Source organism: Triplophysa dalaica, chromosome 15 (assembly GCF_015846415.1).
Source record: "Triplophysa dalaica isolate WHDGS20190420 chromosome 15, ASM1584641v1, whole genome shotgun sequence".
Taxonomy (NCBI): Eukaryota; Metazoa; Chordata; class Actinopteri; order Cypriniformes; family Nemacheilidae; genus Triplophysa; species Triplophysa dalaica.
The window spans coordinates 20,036,209-20,056,619 of NC_079556.1; the positions used below are offsets into that span (position 1 = coordinate 20,036,209).

A 20,411-nucleotide genomic window follows, 5' to 3' on the forward strand; every position below is an offset into this window, starting at 1 on the left:
ACTCTAAGAAACAGAAGCCTCGATTCTTCTTCTTGTCATCAGGCTGATGATACAGGATGACATCATTCAAACCCTCTGTTGAGATGGAGCACATTCAGTTATTCACTGAACAATCTTTAGCAACCAGTACGTTTAGCCAGGATATGACAATGACACTTACCGGTAACTTTGGCAAACTCTTCCACTATCTGCTCTTTAGTTTTGCTCTTGGGAATGGAGCCCACAAACAGACGATTATTGGCAACAGAGATGCAAACACCAATGTGTTTGCCCGGCCGAATTTCATTGTTGTTACACTTCAAGAAAAAATCCAAATTCAAATCCAAACATTTCTGTATATTGTGTGTGTAAATAATCTTCAGTGCGATACCTTTGATGTGTATCAATCACATTTGCTTGCAGTTGCATTTGCTCTTGACTGCTTTATTTCATAGGTCGCTGATTTGGGGGGCGCATACATATCATAAAAAAGTACAGCTTTTACAGCACCAAAACAAGTATTATTTGTCAAATAAAGATAGAATAATATGGCTCTTGTTTTCTGTCTGTTTAAAAGCAAAGGGAATGTTTTCTCATGTAATAAATGTTCATATATTGAATAAATAAAATATTATGGGGTGTACCTAAAGCCTACTTAATGTTATTATCACAAATGATTTATGCCTGCTGGCAACTTTATAAAAAAAGGCTGGTGGGAAAATAATTAATATTAAACAGACATCCTGAAAGCTGTAGGGTTAGTTGTACTGTAAGTTGGATGTAACAGTTTGGAATTTAAGTCTGTTAACAAGGTGATTAAAGAAGTTATCTGAAGTAAGTTAAATGCTCATTCCAGTGCGATGTGCCATCAAGGCTCCCACCGAGTCATCTTTGCAGTTTAATAGGGTCCAGGAAACTGTGGTTGCGCACTACATTTTGGGAAGATTCCGCCATGCTGTATTCTACGCATAAACGGGTAAAACAAATCCACTTTAGAAGAGAAGCCTGCAACCATCGGCCAAAAACATGTAACGGCTGAAAGGAGACCAACGTTTTTTTTAATGGATGTCAATAGAAGAGAAGCTTCACTACACTGAACAAATCACTTTTTGGAGGAAACATTTTACTTTTTAAGAGACGACAGAAATGTGAATGTTGCAACAGGCAGGACTGCCTGCACTTGAAATAGAGAGCCACAGAGATAACATATTTTTTATGCAAACCATGGAAGCGAGTTTTAGCATTTTAGGACCTCCGGTTCTTTTTAATGGGTTTTTGGCAAATTGCCTGAAATAAGGACTGTGGTTAACAAATGCTCTAAATATTTTCATGTTTTATCCTATGACAGAAAACACACCAGTTATAACCCGCTTGTGTTTTTTTAAACCTTTATTGTGTCTTTAAATCGGCGGTTGCTAACACGTATCAAAAAGCGACAACTTCCTTTGGTGGGGACGTTAGACGTCATCGAGCATGTCTTTGGGAAAAATGCAATGGCTTTTGGTCGAGGGAACTTCCGGGTTGGCCTACAAAAATATGTCGTCTATAATGTACTGGATATAGGACTATCTACACTTTTAGTTTATCCTTGACATTTTCACACCAGTAAAGCGTGCTATACACTAAACATGGATATCCCCTCAAATAGTGCACTATATTAGGGTATTGGGGGCTGTTTCGGACACAGCCTGGTTTAAATATACAGTATGTGAGGTTAACAAGGCACAGCTGCATCCAATGAGGGATGAGTCCAGATAATGGACTGAGGAAAATGAAGTCCAGGGCGAATGGCAACATTCTGGATAGGAGTGCACTCTACTGGCGCACAAGGTCACTACAAGTGACAGAAGGCTGAGTGTAATTTATATATGATTCAGAATATGCATAGACCTCGGAGATACAGTATAATAAAAACACAAAATAAAAATATTAAGACACATAAACACATTAATCAGCATTCAATACCATTAAGATGAACAAACTTTATACTCAATGTATGTGTGTGGTAGCTACAAGAATGAACGAATAAAAACTGCGTCAGTTGCAGTCACGTGATTATATCTCATGATCTGGTAGTGAAACTGAAAGTCAAAAACAACATGATGGAGACAGAAAACATCACGTAGGGGGCAGAGATTGTTTATCGCTTCCCTCTTATATTGCACTTAAAAAGAAGTATTTTCAGATATAGAAGACGTTTCTCTTTGAAGCGGACAAGAAACCAAGCTGAAAAGTAAGTTAAAATAAAGGCAATTTTGTATGATTTATGTAAAAAAGGTTACAGTTAAGCAGGCTGCCGAATGCGGGCAAAGTTGCTCAAACAATTCTTCGGAAAGGCATCGAATATTATAACATTTAAAGGTAAAAAGTGTTTTAATTGCTTTTTGATGGCTATTCCAAATGGAAGGTCTAACGGACTTTTCCGTGCCCTTCACATCCTCGTGTAGATTCAGTGTAGGCCTACTTGTGTAACATTAGGCCTGTAGGCAGGGATCCGCACTCAAAATAAAAAATGCGCTCTGTAAATAAGTTTAGACCGCTCAAAAAGCAAATGCTGTTTAATCTGAGAAGGGCGAGTCTGCAGACCTTGAGCATGCGGTTTTACGCCCTATGCAGTTTTAGGACACTGTTGTTCCTTATTTCTCCAGTAGGGGTTCGCTGTTCATTACAAACCACCCGGACAGACCTAATAGATAACTTCGTCGTATATCGCGATTGAGAGGTATCATAAATAATCGTTTTTGTCACTAAGAAATGGCCCAACATGCATAGTTTTTTAACGATTAATTGATATTGTTATGAATTATTTCAAACATCTTAACATCTATCTATATATATATATATATATACACTCACCTAAAGGATTATTAGGAACGCCATACTAATACTGTGTTTGACCCCCTTTCTCCTTCAGAACTGCCTTAATTCTACGTGGCGTTGATTCAACAAGGTGCTTAAAGCATTCTTTAGAAATGTTGGCCCATATTGATAGGAAAGCATCTTGCAGTTGATGGAGATTTGTGGGATGCACGAAGCTCCCGTTCCACCACATCCCAAAGATGCTCTATTGGGTTGAGATCTGGTGACTGTGGGGGCCATTTAAGTACAGTGAACTCATTGTCATGTTCAAGAAAACAATTTGAAATGATTGGAGCTTTGTGACATGGTGCATTATCCTGCTGGAAGTAGCCATCAGAGGATGGGTACATGGTGGTCATAAAGGGATGGACATGGTCAGAAACAATGCTCAGGTAGACCGTGGCATTTAAACGAAACCCAATTGGCACTAAGGGGCCTAAAGTGTGCCAAGAAAACATCCACCACACCATTACACCACCACCATAATTGCATTAATGAGAAATTGAACAGGTGTTCCTAATTATCCTTTAGGTGAGTGTAAAGTGATACTTCACCCAAAAAAGAAAATTCTTTGAGTTGTTACAAATGTATATAAATGTCTTTGTTCTGATGAACACAGAGAAAGATATTTGGAAGAATGCATATAACAAAACAGATCTCAACACTCATTGACTACCATACTAGGATAAATTCCCTTTCATTTTCATTTTTTTTGTTCTGTTGAACACAAAAGACATTTTGAAGAATGTAGATCAGCTAACAGTTCTTTGGCACTTTTGACTACCATTGACATTTTTCTACTACAGGAGTCAATGGGTGTTGAGATCTGTTTGGTTATAAGCAATATTCCACATATCAGTTTTCACAAGAACAAAGACATTTCTACAGATTTGGAACAACTGGAAGGTGAGTAAATGATGACAGAATATTTGGGTGAAGTATCCTTTTAAACAGGACCGTATACATCCTATTGGTCTTTAGCACAACATAACCCCCTACAGTGTGATACAATAAGCAGTTATTCTGTAATGCCATGTTTAATTTAAAGCTTTGCCCCCTTTCGATCGCCCCTCAGTCAGTCCGCAATTACCTTCTGAGAGGTCCCCTGCTGACATTTTTTGGACAAACTGTTATAATTCAATAAGGACTATTTCCCCCCCCCCCCATTCACCGTCACTTCTGTGCAAGATGGCTCATCAAATACAACACACAGAATAATATATTTAAAAAAAATCAGGCCTTGGTAGCTCCCTCAAAAGTGAGCCCAAAGCAATTGCCTGCCTTGCTTGCCCCATGGCTACGCCACTGGCCGTCCGTGCACTCTTGTTCCGGGTACAACCCCAGCAGAGGCGGGACAGAACTTGGCCGTTTGGATAATACATATTATTTTGAAGTGCCCCTGTAATCAACACCAATATTTTGATCTCCAGGTCATGACTGTCTTCATCCACACAAATACATCAGTGCTGTGACAGCTCCAAAATAATGTCTAGCCCAAAGATGAGTCTCCCAAAGGAAAAGAGGTAACCAAAATAAAACAATCCAACTAACACCATTGCCATGTAAGAGTCAGATATGTTTTATTGTCTTTTGTCATTTACTGAACAAAGTTACATAAGAATATGTCAGACATGTCAAATGTTGTGGTATTTATCATTGAGATGAGTTTTATTTCAACAAGTCCTTACAATCTTCAAAAAAGTAAGATTAAGGTCCATAAACAGTCAAATCCATATTCACATAACCATTCAGCAATCTGTTAAACCACACACAGGTGTAACACGGTAAGGGTTATGATTATGATGATTGTCCAAGATGGTTCTGTCCAACAAGTGATTTATACGCTCACTTATTGTCATTCTCTTCTTCCCAATAGACTTAGATGTCATTCACTATATATGAAACAGTGAAGGAGAGAAGAAGTGAGCAGTTTTAGACACAGAAAAACATTTTTAATGATTTTCTCTCTTGTGTCATTAGTGAAAGATCAGGATCATCTGTATTCAGCTCTGTGTCTGTGAAGAGTGACTGGTCCCAAGAAAAAGGACCAAACTTCAGAGAAATAACACCACCAGATACTGAAAGGTAAATAAAAAGTGTTTCTTATTGTATGTCACATCTAGACATACAGTTGAAAGAAAAAGTATGTGAACCCTTTTGGCTTACTTGGATTTCTTCATAAATTGGTCATAAAATGTGTTCTGATCTTCATCTAAGTCACAACAATAGAGAAACACAGTCTGCTTAAACTAATACCGCACAAACATTATACGTTTTCATGTTTACCTTTGGGTTTAATAACTGGTTGACCCTCCTTTGGCAGCAATAACCTCAACCAAACGTTTCCTATAGTTGCAGATCAGACCTGCACAATGGTCAGGAGAAATTTTGGACCATTCCTCTTTACAAAAGTGTTTCAGTTAAGCAATATTCCTGGGATGTCTGGTGTGAATCAATCTCTTGAGGTCATTCCACAGCATCTCAATCGAGTTGAGGTCAGGACTCTGACTGGGCCACTCCAGAAGGCGTATTTTCTTCTGTTGAAGCCATTCTGTTGTTGATTTACTTCTATGCTTTGGGTCGTTATCCTGTTGCATCGTCCATCCTCTGTTAAGCTTCAGTTGGCGGACAGATGGTCTTAAGTTTTCCTGCAAAATGTCTTGATAAACTTTGGAATTCATTTTTCCATCGATGACAGTAATCCGTCCAGGGCCTGAGGCAGCAAAGCAGCCCCAAACCATGATGCCCCATCCACCATATTTCACAGTTGGGATGAGGTTTTGATGTTGGTGTGCTGTGCCTTTTGTTCTCCACACATAGCGTTGTGTGTTCTTTCCAAACAACTCAATTTTGGTTTCATCTGTCCACAGAATGTTTTGCCAGTAGTGCTGTGGAACATCCAGGTGCTCTTTTGCAAACTTCAAACGTGCTGCAATTTTTTTTTTGGACAGCAGTGGCTTCCTCCGTGGTGTCCTCCCATGAAGTCCATTCTTGTTTAATGTTTTCCTTATTGTAGATTTGTCAACAAAAATGTTAGCATGTGCCAGAGATTTCTGTAAGTGTTTAGCTGACACTCAAGGATTCTTCTTCACCTCATTGAGCATTCTGCGCTGTGCTCTTGCAGTCATCTTTACAGGACGACCACGCCTAGGGAGTGTAGCAACAGTGCTGAACTTTCTCCATTTGTAGACAATCTGTCTTACCGTGGACACATGGACATCAAGGCTATTAGATATACTTTTGTAGCCCTTTCCAGCTTTATGTAAGTCAACAATTCTTGATCGTAGGTCTTCTGAGAGCTCTTTTGTGCGAGGCATGGTTCACATCAGACAACGCTTCTTCAGAACAGCAAACTCAAAACTGGTGTGTGTTTTTTATTGGACAGGCCAGCTTTAATCAACACATCCAATCTCATCACATTGATTGGACCCCAGGTTGGCTGACTCCTGGCTCCAATTAGCTCTTGGAGAAGTCATTAGCCTAGGGTTTCACATACTTTTTCTACCCTGCACTATGAATGTTTACATGTTGTGTCCAATAAAAGCATGAAAACGTATAATGTTTGTGCGGTATTAGTTTAAGCAGACTGTGTTTCTCTATTGTTGTGACTTAGATGAAGATCAGAACACATTTTATGACCAATTTATGAAGAAATCCAAGTAAGCCCAAAGGGTTCACATACTTTTTCTTTCAACTGTATTTATTTTATTACAGTTTAGTGGGCTGATCAAAAAGATGTCTCCTGAAGACAATAAAGATGACAAATATGAGAAACCTTGAACTCGGTATTAAATGTTAAGCAACAATAAACTGTCAATGAAGATTTGCACACGTGAGTTTCTCACCTGCATCCTTTGTGATACACACAACATGAATTAGCCATTAAGAGCAAACACCACTGATACTGTGATGTGTAGTGAATCATCTGGTGATTACTAACTGCTCAACTAGTCAACTGCTTGTCCAAATGACTAGTAAAATGAATAATAGCACAAGTGCTGGAGTTTGAAAATAATTACTCTTACTAACAGTTGAGTGGTTTGTTATATTCACCCCTTATCCAGAAAATAATTAGAAGTCCATTATGTAATTTATTACTAGTACAGCTAACTTAATTCAAGTCAAGTCAAGTGATGTTCCTCTTGTAGTAAAATGTTTGTCTCTATGATCTTTGTGTCTATAGTGAAAGATCTGGATCATCTGTACTCAGCTCTGTGTCTGTGAAGAGTGACTGGTCCCAAGAAAAAGGACCAAACTTCAGGGAAAAAACACCATCAGATACTGAAAAGTAAATAAAAAATGTTCTTATTGTATGCCACATATAGACATATTTATTGTATTAAAGTTTAGTGGGCTGATTAAAAAGATGTCTCATGAAGACAATAAAGATGAGAAGTATGAGAAATGTCTCGGTTTCGTCTGTAGCTTCATGCCATGGCCATCCTGCAGGTCCACCAGGCCAAGGGGTTGAGAGAGAGCCACGAGGGTAAGGCCGACACGGGGATCATGCAGAATCTCAGTGCCGCCACAGACGTAATCGAGACATTCCCTTTCTGTCGGTCTCTCGACGTTGTGTCGAACCGACAGATGGGGTTCCCATGGAAAACGGCACAACTTTGTATTGCAAATGTCTGCCAGAGAGGCGGCTCTGGCCAGTGCCCAGGAGGTGGCTTTACCCCGTGTGGAGTGAGCCCGCACTGCTAATGGGTACGGGAGATCTTGTGATCGGCATCCACGATCCAGTGCGCCAGTCTCTGTTTGGAGACAGCCCTCCCCTAATGCTGTTCTCCGGTCAGACAAAGAACTGGTCAGAGCTGAAGCTCTGCGTGCGGTCAAAGTAGAGGCGCAGTGCGCGAACTGGACACAACACAGATGGGGTTGGGTCTTCCTCCCCAAGGGGGAGCGCCTGGGAGTTCACCACTTGGTCCCAAAAGGGAGTAGTGGGAACTTTGGCCCCTAGCCTAGGTGATGGTCTACTCAGCCTACTTAGGATCTCCTCGTCCCGTCCAGAGACCAGACATAGAGGTTGGGCCAGTACGGCGCAACTATTAGCACTTGGTGCTCCTCTTCCCTGACCTTGCATAGTGTCTGTGCAATGAGGCTCACTGGGAGGAAGGCGTACTTCCGCTTGTCCCTCGGCCAGCGTAAGGGCATCCATGCCGAGGGGGGCCTCGGCCAGGGAGTACCGAAGCGGGCAATGGGTGGTGTCGTGGGAGCCGATCAGGTCTACCTGGGCCTGCCCGAACAGCATCCAAATGAGCTGGACAGCGCGGGGTGGAGTCGCCACTCTCCGTGAGGCTTATGCTGACAAAAGAGCACGTCGGCTGTCTGGTTCAGGTTGCCTGGGATGTGTGTGGCCCGCAGGTAGCAGATCACCTGCTGACTTCACAGGAAGAGGCGTCGGGCAAGTCGTGTTAGCTGTCGTGAGCATAAGCCACCCTGACGATTGATGTATGCCACGGCTGTAGTGCTGTCTAGATGGACCAGCACGTGCTTGTCCTGCACGAGAGGCCGTAGCCTCTTCAGTGCAAGTAGCACAGCACACAACTCTAGGCAATTGATATGCCAGCGCAGGTGGATGCCCGTCCAACACCCTAATGCGTGCCCATTGCACACCGCACCCAACCCCTGCAGGGAGGTGTCCGTCATCACCACGATGTGCCTTGTCACCTGCCCAAGAGGGACCCCAGTTCGGAGAAAGGTCATGGAAGACCAGGGGGTTAGGTTGCGTCGGCAGAGAGGCGTAATCACCATATGCCTGCTGTGCCACGCTCTCCTCGGAACTCGACTCTGTAGCCAGTGTTGGAGCGGTCTCATGTGCATCAACCCGAGGGGTATTACCCCGACCGAGGACGCCATGTGTCCCAGGAGCCTCTGAAATTGTTTCAGGGGGACCGCTGACTGCCTGAAGTGTTATACACGGACTGGGCGCGGACAGCCGTGCAGTCATGGTGACAGAGTTGAGTTCTATATCAAAAAAGAGGATGCTCTGCATCCGGGAGAGCTTTCTCTTTTCTCGGTTGACCTGAAGTCCCAATCGATCTAGGTGCCGGAGCACAAGGTCCCTTTGTGTACACAACAGATCTCGCGAGTGCGCAAAGATAAGCCAGTCGTCGAGGTAGTTCAGTACCCGCACACCTTTCTCCCTGAGGGGAGAAAGGGCGGTATCCACGATCTTCGTGGAGACAGGGACAGACCGAAAGGGAGGACTCTGTACTGATATGCCCGCCCATCGAAAGTCACTCGTAGGAACGGTGAAAGTAAGCGTCATTCAGCTCGATTGACACAAACCAGTCCTGACACCTGATGGATGTCAGGATCCGCCTCTGTGTGAGCAACCTGAACGGCAACTTGTGAAGTTGCTTGTTCAGGGTACGCAGATCTAGAATGGGGTGCAACCAGCCGTCTTTTTTGGGAACGATGAAGTACGGCTGTAAAACCCGCTGAACATCTTGGCTTGAGGGACAAGCTCGATGGCCTGTTTCACCAGAAGGATGGCGACCTCTGCCCGAAGTACCGAAGTCTGTCCCTGCCTCTGACTGAGGTGGAGAGGATGCCCTAAAACTTGGGAGGGTTTCAGTCGAACTGGATCAAGTAGCCAAGACGGACCGTCCTCAGTAGCCACCGCCACCGAGACAGTGTGGGCAGCTATTGCCAAGCTCCAAGGGATTGAGACAGGGGGACCAAGGGGACGGTCTTCTTCACCATTCCCACAGGGGTGGTTTGTCGGCTGGCGGACTTACCTGCCTGGCGGAAAAGCTGCACACACTATCGTGTTGAGAGGGGTGGCGGCTGCAATGTGTGTTCGACCTCGCGTCTCGCCAAGACGTGTGGTCGGGTTGCTGAACACAGTCCAGCGGAGTGTGAGAGCGGCTGCGAGGGACACCCGGAGAGAACGGAAACACTCTTTTTGAGTATGTGGGTGCCAGACCCTGTGAAGGGCCCGGCCTTTTGGATGTGGAAGGAAGCTTCCCATACCGACCGATCAGCGGCGTGGCTGTAATGGTCTGACTTTCTTGGCGTCATTTATCTCCGCAAGGTTTAGCCAGAGATGTCTCTCCTGGACCACTAGCATGGACATCGTCCAGCCCAGGGCCAGTGCAGTCACCTTGGTCGCACGTAGGGCGAGGTCAGAGGCGGCACTGAGATCCTGCATGATCCCCGTGTCGGCCTTACCCTCGTGGAGCTCTCTCAACCCCTTGGCCTGGTGGACCTGCAGGATGGCCATGGCGTGAAGAGAGGAGGCAGCCTGGCCCACACCAGTGATGCCGAAGTCTTTGGACAGAAGGCGTGGCCGATTCCTCCAGGCAAAGGTGCTCCGCGACCACACGTTCCACCTGGGGGATATCGACGGAGCCTTTGGCTGCCCCACCATCGAGGGAAGTAAGGGAGATGGAGCTGGTCTGACTGAAGCGAGCCATGAATGGGCCGCTCCAAGTCTTACACAGCTCCTCATACACCTCCGGGAAGAATGGCCCTGTGAGTGGGCACAGTTTGACACTGCGTTCCGACCCCTCGTGGCTGCCCGGGTTAGCATGGTCGACGTCTGCTTCCTCCTGAGCTCGACCCCCCTTGAGGGGGAGCTCGGAGTCTTCAGTGTCTGATTCGAACAAGTCTCCCTCCGATGTTGCGTGGGACAACTCATCATCCTCACACATCGTTTCCGAAAACCTGGCTGAGGATCCGGACGGTTTGCCACCGTCAGTTGGGGAATAGTCAGATGAGGCGAGGCGGGGTGTGAGCGGCCCGTGAGCGCTTGGCTGGCGGGTTTACGCTCACAGAAGTCCCCATATCACCAACGCTGCTAGCACCAGCAGACAGCGGGGCCATAGCCACCGACGTCACAGCCCGGGTAGCAAACGAAGTGGTGGCGCCCGTGACCGCAACGTCTGAATGACCATCTGCACGTAGTGCGGGCAAAATGTGTCTACGAAAGCTGCCTCAGCCTGCTGGATGCCCAGACACTTGATGCAGCTATAGTGTCCGTCCCCCTCCTTGATGAGGGAGCCGTACCCAAGAGAACAGCGGGACATGCCGTGCTGGAGAAATGCTCAGCCCTTGAAAGGACTTTTTGGAATAACTCTTAACACCTCTGAAGACGCCCAGGGGAAGGTTAGGATAGGGACGATCCGCTGCTCCACATCGTAGATCTGGCAATTGATTTTAAATTTAGTTTTAAACTGTTTTGTAATAATGAGCGATGGCTCTGAAGAACAAAAGGTAAATGAATGCTGATTATGCAAAAAATTTTATGGGCCAAATTTCATTGGCATCTTCTAAAGTAGTCAGATTTGATAGGTTCTCAAGGGCGAACCCCATCTGTCGGTTCGACACAACATAGAGAGACCGACAGAAAGGGAACCTTGAACTCTGTATTAAATGATTAGCAAGAGTAAACTGTCAATGAAGATTTGCACACTTAAGTTTCTCACCTGCATCCTTTGTGATACACACAACATGAATTAGCCAGAAAGAGCAAACACCACTGATGCTGTGAAGTGTAGTGAATCATCTGCAACAGGTGACTTCTGACTCCTCAACTGGAGTTTGAAAAAAACTTCTTACTAACGGTGAAGTGGTTCATTATATTTACCCCTAATGCAGAAAAGAATAAGAAGACATTATGTCATTTATTACTAGTACAGCTGGATCAATTTTGTCAAGTGATGTTCCTCTTGTAGTTAAATCAGAATAAGAAAGAGCTTTATTGTCAAGTATGTTTGCACATTCAAAGAATTTGTTTTGGCGAAAGGAGCATCCAGTACACAGAAACAGCAACAACAGTACACAGAGAAAATAACACAATAGAATACAGTACACAGATGATTTAAATAAGGGTCTATGGGTATAAACAATTAAGAAATACAACACAATAAACATAAATAAAGATATAAAGAGTAAAGCTATGTTTGTATGTAAAGATTTCTCAAGAAGACGATAAAGATGAGAAGTATGAGAAATCTTGAACACAGTATTAAATGAATAGCAGTAGTAAACTATCAATGAAGTGTCATATATTTATAGGGATCTTTATGAGGAGCTTTGTGAGACTACATAACCCAATCTGAACCACTGAACCGTTTGTACCTTAATTTCCTCTTTAATGAGATTTTTTTGGCCAACAGGTTTGAGACTTCAGATGCAGACTTCCAGAGTAAAGGATTCAGTAAGAATTTTACAGAGCATCTTTCTTCGATCTTTCAGGTAGAATTTTTTTTTTTTTTGTAAATCTTTAATGTAGAGCTTTGAAAGTGAAAGAACTTCCATTGCTGTGATTTTGAGTGGCTGAACACAGTGATAGTAAAACTGCCTTCATGTATTATATCACTGATATTAGATCTATATAAATAAGATCTGTTGTTAAGCTATTAGTGAATTGCTGTGTTTAAAATGACAAAAACGACTGTTTTATAACTACTTCATATTTATTTGTTGATAAAATTCAGAACACAGAGATTCATTTCATGTGCGATAAGAATGCATGATACACAATACACAAAAAGAAGTTATGCTTAGCCAGGCAAAGCTAAATATAAGCTAAATATAAACTTAAATTGGCAAACAAATAAATGAAAGCATAGAGAATTGGCAACAAATTTTGTGAAACCTCGAGCCGAAACTGAGACTTGTACTGAGTACTGAGACTTGCTACTGCCAAAACATCCACAACGTGCTGCTGTGAGCATGTAAAATATTGCTGCTGCACATATAACATATATGAATAACCTCTATACAAGTGGAGCTGGGGAAGGTGGAGGGTTCCTGAAGCGCACTGGAACTGCTACAGCAAGCATCAGACAAGATTTTAATATTGAGCAGCAAGATCATTGGCTGCTGATATCCAAAGAACCAATCAGCTGTGCTGTGTGGTAATAATGTATCATGTTCGATTGAGTAAGACCCATTGGACTGTAAAATCTAGAGTTTCATGACAGAACTTTTTATAAATCATGTTAATACCATCCCCATCTTAATAACATAAACTTAAACCAGACTTATTCGAAAAACGAGCTCTTGGACCTACATCGACGTGATAACTGACTAAATTAATAAAAACATCTTGGGGATTTTTTTGGAATTGTAAAGTAATTGTATATTTTGATTCCTGCCCCATTTGTTTACATGAAGAGGGTTGCGTTTATGACTTGTATTGCATCTAGCCACCAGGGGGCGATCAAACAGCATTTTGAGGACGTGAGAGGCACACACTAAAAATCTCTGCATTAGGGGGATTGCCATACTTCAATTCTAACTTTACACCACTTTGATCATATGCTTAAATTATATACTCTGTGGGAGGTGAATATTGTTTATTTTGCACTCAAAAGAAAGTTGGCACTCATTTTAACGTATTTTCATTTAATTTCCCATTAGTGTAATATACTCAGGTTGGCAGTAGTGGCTCATAGAATCTGCGATTACTTTACAACGCTTGTTCATGTTCAAGAGAATTATTAGGGAAGGTGAATAAAACACTATCTGATTATTACAGTAAAGTTTTCTTGCATAAAAGATTAAAAATGCAAAGCTCACTGGACTGTGAGGACAGAATAGGGACTTATACATTAAATTAGACTGGTTTATAAGACTTTAATTAAACAGTCAAGTTAATTTTTATACCACTTTTACAATTTGCTTCAAATCAAATGAATATAGATATACAAATAACTCAAACTGTTGACAAGCTAGAACTTGAAGGAGTTATATTATGCTTAGTTAGTCAGTGTGTAATGTTGTAAGGCAAATAAAAGTTACAAAGCTTAAAGTTGACTGTAAATGAAGATATTCTCTAACAGCATTAGATAAGCGTTGTACTCTGTGCTCTTGAAATCAGTCCGTTCAGTCAGTGATGGTTGAATGGCTTAACAATGATTAACCCTTTTGTCCCTTACTGAATAATGACACTCAGGAATCTTGTTTTCATTACAAATGTATTTAGTATTTAACAAACATACATTAGATGTAGAATATGCATGTCTTTCACTGAAATTCCAGCGATCACAAAAATGTAAAGATGACTTTATTCTTCATTGCTCAAACTTTTGTGTTGATGTATGACAGTAAGAAAAACCTTATTTGTGTCTGTTAAATCGATGTAATTTACAAAAGTGTTTTACAGCCCAGCTTTAAGGCAGAATAAGACACACTGATGTCATTCTGGAAAATATGAGATAATATTTATTGTTCTTGCTTTATTATTAGGACCTTGAGAAAAAAATGATACAATTTCTAAAGGATGAGCTGGAAAAGTTTAGGAAAATATTGAAAAAAGAAACCGTACAACAATATATGAAGGAACTTAAGGAGGATAGAAACATCATCAGAGAAGCAGCTCTTAATATCACACTTTACTTTTTGAGAAGTATGAAACAAGATGAACTTGCTGATACTCTGAAAGGTAAGAGGCCTATGACATCACTATCTGTCTTATTGTTACCTGTATCAGGATTAATAGCTTTGTTTTTGTTCTTATGATTGTTTAGATGAGGTGATAGTCTTTATTAATCAACATCAACTGAAATCAAACCTGAAGAATAAGTATCAATGTGTATTTGAAGGAATTGAAAAGCAGGGTGACTCTAAACTTCTGAATAAGATCTACACAGATCTGTATATCACTCAGGGTGGAGGTGAACAGGTCAATACTCAGCATGAGGTTAGACAGATTGAGAACACTTCCAGGTGTCTGGAATCATCAGAGACACAGATTCAATTCACAAATTTATTTGCACCACATGAACAAGACCAGAACATCAGAACTGTAATAACAAAAGGAGTTGCTGGCATTGGAAAATCTGTTTCAGTGCAAAAGTTTGTTCTGGACTGGACTGAAGGAAAAGAAAATCTGGATATCAGCTACATATTTCCTCTACCTTTCCGAGAGATGAACTTAAAAGACAAACAAACACAGAGTTTAATGGACCTTATACATCAGTGTTTCCCAGAGATAAAAGGACTGAACCTTACAAGAAATAACAAGTTTAAAATCCTGTTCATCTTTGATGGATTGGATGAATGTCGTCTTCCTCTGAAGTTTGCGGGTAATGAGACATGGAGAGATATCACCTCACCTGCTCCTCTAGATGTTCTCCTAACAAACCTCATCCAAGGAAATCTGCTTCCTTCTGCTCTCATCTGGATAACCACCAGACCAGCAGCAGCCGGTAAGATTCCTCCTGACTGTATCGACCGGGTGACAGAGGTACGAGGATTCAATGACACACAGAAGGAAGAGTACTTCAGAAAAAGATTCTCAGATGAGAATATGGCCGACGCAATCATAGATCATGTAAAAAAATCTAAGAGTCTCTATATCATGTGCCACATCCCAGTCTTCTGCTGGATTTCAGCCACCGTCCTCCAGAACATTCTAGAGAAGAAAAACAATCAACAGTCTGACGACACGACCAAAACACTTCAGGAATCAAACACTGAGGAAACTCCTAGAACTCTGACACAGATGTACACACATTTCTTTCGCTTTCAAATACAACAGAGCAGAAGAAAGTATGATGGAGAACACTCGCCAGATATCTCCTGGGATAGAGACGCTATCTTGTCACTGGGCAAACTGGCATTTCAACAGCTGGAAAGAAACAACCTGATCTTCTATGATTCAGACCTGAAGGACTGTGGCATTGACGTCTCTAAGGCAGCCGTGTACTCAGGGATGTGTACTCAGATCTTTAAACAGGAGACGGGGATCATTCTGGGGACCATGTACTGCTTTGTTCACTTGAGCATTCAGGAGTTCATCGCAGCTCTGTATGCACATCTGATTCTGGACATTGAAAAGAAAAATGTCTTTATTCAAGGAAACAAATTTTTGATTTATTTATTAAAGCTCGGGAGACTATACAACAGCGAAACAATGATTGATTTACTGAAGACTGCTGTTGATAAGGCACTTGAGAGTGAGAATGGACATTTGGACCTTTTCCTTCGCTTTCTTCTCGGTCTCTCACTGGACTCCAATCGGCCGCTCTTACAAGGTCTGTTGACACAGCAAGACAGCGATGAGCAGACCTACAAGGAAATAGTTGCATACATCAAGCAGAAGTTTAATGAAAACTCCTCTCCAGAGAGATCCATCAATCTGTTTTACTGTCTGAATGAACTGAATGATCAATCTCTGGTACAAGAGGTTCAGAAGCACCTTAGAGAAGGAAGTCTGTCATCTGCTGATCTCTCACCTGCTCAGTGGTCTGCTCTGGTCTTTGTGTTGTTGACCTCAGATGAGGAACTGGAGGACTTTGAGCTTCAGAAATTCAAGAAATCAGATGAATGTCTCATTAGACTATTGCCGGTGGTCAAAGCCTCCAAAAGAGCTCTGTAAGTAACGTGACTCTCATCTGAAAAATGTGCTCATTGATTGTTTTTGAGCACATAATACCAATGTTTTTATCACATGTTTGTCCTCCACAACTATCCTTCCTCTAGCTCAGTGGTATGAGCTTTGCGTAAACAACGCAAGATCGTGGGTTTAAACCCAGTGGATTGTACTTCCTTAGAAACAAAAATGTGTAGGATAATTCAATGTAAGTCACTATGGATAAAAGCCTCTGCCAAATGCATAATTGTAAATGTAAAATAGTCAGTCAAGGCTTTTTAATATTTATTTACTTCTGTATTTATTATAATATTTATAGCTGCTGTCCTTTTAAAACCTTTCTTCTCTGCACTGGGTTACGTTTTTGTCATAAATCATTATTATCATCATAAAACATAAAAAGTGCTTGTCAACTTTCCATTTCCTGACAAAACAGCAAATTTGGACATCTGAGGTTTAGGGAGGACAGCAACCTTATAATAAACATTAATAATTATTATGAAATTTGATTTACTTAAATGACTGTAAACACAATACGTGGCAAATGCATCGAATGCTGTGATCTGACTTGTTTTCTTTATAGACTAAATGATTGTAACTTATCAGACAAATGCTGTTCAGCTCTGGCTAATGTTGTGGGATCAGAAAGCAGTCTGAAAGAGCTCAATGTGAGCAATAATAATCTGAAGGATTCAGGAGTCAAGCAGCTCTGTGCCGTACTAGAGAAAACAAAGAGTAAACTAGAGATACTGAGGTAGGTGTGAAAACAGACAAATTATTTATACACAATAAGATTGACTACAAACAGAAACATTGTAAATAAACTAATATTATTCATAAAGGCACAAATAGGACATGTGTCTGGAGTGATTCTATAGTCCCATTTGCTGGAGTTCCACAATCTGTTGTTGTATGATTGTGAACTAAAAATATTTTGTTCTCGTTTTATTGTAGACAGCTTTTGTGGGTTTACTTCGCCGCTAACTTGTGTGTAGTTTTCATATGAAACCCTTTTCTTACTGAATAAAACTAGGGATTCACCAACTTTTTGTCATGAAAATTTTGGCACTAAATATGGTGCCCAACACATAACCCGTCTGTGATCAGCACCTCAGATTATATACATGTAAAGGTCGTCGATGAATGTAATGCTTATTTCCATTGTTAAGAATACGTACAGCTTCAGGAGGCTTCTTCTGTCATTTATGTTTGGCTAGATATTTCATAGGTCTGTATATCACCTGTATATATCACCGGAATGTGATAATCACAACAGTAGCAACAATTACAACAATATAAACTTAAACTACAAAGCATGTTAATTTAGAAGTTGGTGCATCTGAAGGGATCATTTGACTGAATGAAAACATTTAATCCAGTGGAGTTTAGAATGTGCTACTGTCAGTTTACACACTTTCTTAATATGTGTTTTTTTATTTTTTTCAGTTTGAATAAGTGTGATCTTACAGAAGAAAGTTGTTCAGCTTTGACTTCAGTTCTCAGTTCAGACAGCAGCAGTCTGCTGGAGCTTGATCTGAGTAACAATAATCTACAGGATTCAGGAGTGAAGCTTCTTTCTGATGGACTGAAGAATCAAAACTGTAAACTGAAGATATTAAAGTAAGTGAAAAAGAATGAATATTTGACCTGTTTTAGCCTTTGAGTTGAGAGCTGTTTGTTAACCTTAGTATTTACATTGAAGGGAACAGACAATTTTGTTCGCAAAATTAAAAAAGTGTGTTTCCAAAATGACTTGATGACAGTCGATTTTGAATGTTTTCTTATTGCTGTTCTAAGTTGGATATGGGTTTGTCCCATTAAACCCTGACTTCTGGGTTATTTATATGACCCAACCTGTGGGTAAAATGAATTCTCTTGCTGGGTTAAAGTGGCTTTCTGTAAGTTTTTTTTAAATAAAAAAATGAAATAAAACAAAATATTGAGCAAGTACATGAAAGAACGGAGTTTAAAACCGTGTCATTACCATCGCTGGATTCTCACTGAAAGCTTGTAATATTGGTTTGTAATTTTCCTTGTTGGGTCGTGTTTATCCGGAAATCCTTATTTGGTGTCTTTCGTCTATGTGTCATTTCATCACATTCTTAAACAGATCGAAGATGATCCGCTGCTAGCCCGCGTGTGGATGCTGCTTTTTTTTTAGCGTGTCATCACAACTGCTGGGTAGCATTGTATACAGAATAATTTCTTGGAAACTTTTAGTATTATTTTTGGCGGCGTTTAGTACTTTTACTTTTAAACGCCAAGAAGCGCTGACATCTGGGGATTCATCAGTTGTGAAAACCAAAAAAGTACAAACTGATGAGAGTTTACAAAGCAATAAGGAATGTGAGAGGACTCGTGCGAAAACAAGAATGAATATTTGCAGGACATTTCAAAGGAGGCGTGAACGGATGCAACCATGACTTTAGTTCTTATGGACAGGTGACATTTCAATATATAACACAAAAACCGTAGCGCACTTGTTGTGTTAATACGGATAGATACGGTTTCATCGGCTGTTCTTTCTCTCTGTATGTTCATTATGATAAATTTAACCTAAACCCTATTTGCACAGGATTAGTTGTATCTGGCGACCTTGTGTGATTTAGAAATGACCTCCCCACATCTGTATTTCACGTGCCACGAATTCACACAGAGTGATTGAAGCCTGTGATTTTACTCAAATTTACTGACATATTTCCAGGATATGATAGCAAGGTTTTGCGTATATTTCACAGTTGTTTATAGTTGTACGGTGTATAATGATTTATGACCGTACTTGTTGTTGTGGTCCCGGTCATGTCGTGAGTTAGTATGTGTTTGTTTTGTCGTGCACATTTCCTTGTTGTTTTGACAGCTCACAGTGTGCTCGTTGTCTATGTTAAGTTTGTAATCCCCGCTTTTGAGTCCCAACCTTTGTGTGTATCGTGACACCTGTCAGCATTTGAAACCCGCGATTGCATTAGATGATCACTCCGGTTCACGTTACATGAGTTTCCATGAGAAATAACAAAACGGGAAACTCCCGGCCGAAACGGTAGTGTTGGCAGTATGGATATGACCAAGCACACAAAATAATATCTTAACACTGCAGCACAGCCTCTTTTTCTCTATTAGGGTCTGTTTATGTTCTTATTTGTTTTGTGTTATATCATCTTCCACGTTATCTGAGTTTATTATGCTCTACTGATGTACAGTAAAGATTCTCACTGGTGCACTATCACAGCACACGACTGAAAACATGGGACTCATTCTCGCAGTTGAGAACTCTTTCAACTCATGTAAAGAAAATACCTCCTCACATCACCCGCAGTAACAATTACAAACTGAGATGGCGACGAAGAGGCTATTCTTACAGATCGCCACTTTATGTATTGCTCATGTGTTGGATTATTTCATTTTACTGCCATAGTAGGAAATAAAATCAATACGGGACTAGATCTGCTCGGTCACTGACAGTGTAACAAAATTGACCAAATTAAATACCAGAACTTTATGTGTGTTGGTTTCAGGGCTGGTGCCTAGTAATTACATAGCAGATTTGTAGTCTGTACATGTAAATGGTCACTGTTAAATAAAGAACTAACATTTTATAAGTCAGTGCTGCTGCCTAATGTGCGACTTTAAACTTGTTTCAAACAAGTGCTGGGTAATAATAATTAACTACATGTACTTACTATATTTAATCATAGTTTAACTACTATAGTTATCATGCTGACAAACAATGATTGAAACTTGAAGGCATAAACAATAATAAGAGTTACAATGGCTCCTCTGTGTCAATAATCCGTAATAATCCTGAATTGTTTTATAACAAAACTTGCACATTTGAGTTTAGAACTCACAGCTTGAGGAAATGACACCTTTCTCTGATAATAAACAGTTTATGGAAACATGCCATTTATAGATATGACTAACTATTTCAAATTTCTGTTTTATAGTCTGTCCGAGTGTAGTATAACAGAAGGAGGTTATGTTGCTCTGTCTGAAGCTGTGAGATCAAACCCTTCACATCTGATAGAGCTGGATCTCACTGGAAATGATCCTGGACCATCAGGAGTCAAACTCATCTATGATTTAATACAAGACACAAACTGTAAACTGAACACTGTGAGGTGAATACAACTTTTAAATATTAAATATCAGTCACACATGTGAAGGTGTAGATCAGATTAACAGACCAGTGTGGAACTGCGATTTCAGTGAAAATGATGGAAGGAAGAATTTACTGAACTGCAATTTT

The 20,411-nt window shown here is 41.0% G+C and overlaps 2 protein-coding genes across 2 annotated transcripts in view; both read left to right on the plus strand.

Annotated features, from left to right (window-relative positions):
* Positions 1-20,411, plus strand: part of LOC130436438 (uncharacterized) — a 210,278-nt gene that overhangs the window by 152,418 nt on the left and 37,449 nt on the right. Inside the window, exons 61-62 of the mRNA XM_056767084.1 lie at positions 17,615-17,788; positions 20,110-20,283. Of these exons, the coding sequence (XP_056623062.1) occupies positions 17,615-17,788; positions 20,110-20,283 (348 nt within the window). The remainder of the gene's footprint in view (positions 1-17,614; positions 17,789-20,109; positions 20,284-20,411) is intronic.
* Positions 2,090-17,721, plus strand: si:ch73-50f9.4 (uncharacterized protein LOC799740 homolog). The gene is made up of 9 exons (XM_056767089.1): positions 2,090-2,212; positions 4,269-4,361; positions 4,819-4,923; positions 7,022-7,126; positions 11,964-12,042; positions 14,041-14,236; positions 14,322-16,170; positions 16,775-16,922; positions 17,615-17,721. The coding sequence occupies exons 2-8, from the start codon at positions 4,324-4,326 to the stop codon at positions 16,797-16,799; spliced, it is 2,397 nt and encodes a 798-aa protein (XP_056623067.1). The 5' UTR covers positions 2,090-2,212; positions 4,269-4,323; the 3' UTR covers positions 16,800-16,922; positions 17,615-17,721.

What these genes read in the sequence shown, in the direction of transcription:
- si:ch73-50f9.4 (XM_056767089.1), top strand. Translation starts at nt 4,324, where the DNA reads ATGTCTAGCCCAAAGATGAGTCTCCCAAAGGAAAAGAG. An exon ending in ACACCATCAGATACTGAAAA is followed by an intron (nt 7,127 to 11,963) that starts GTAAATAAAAAA and finishes TTTGGCCAACAG; the next exon opens with GTTTGAGACTTCAGATGCAG. An exon ending in ATCTTTCTTCGATCTTTCAG is followed by an intron (nt 12,043 to 14,040) that starts GTAGAATTTTTT and finishes CTTTATTATTAG; the next exon opens with GACCTTGAGAAAAAAATGAT.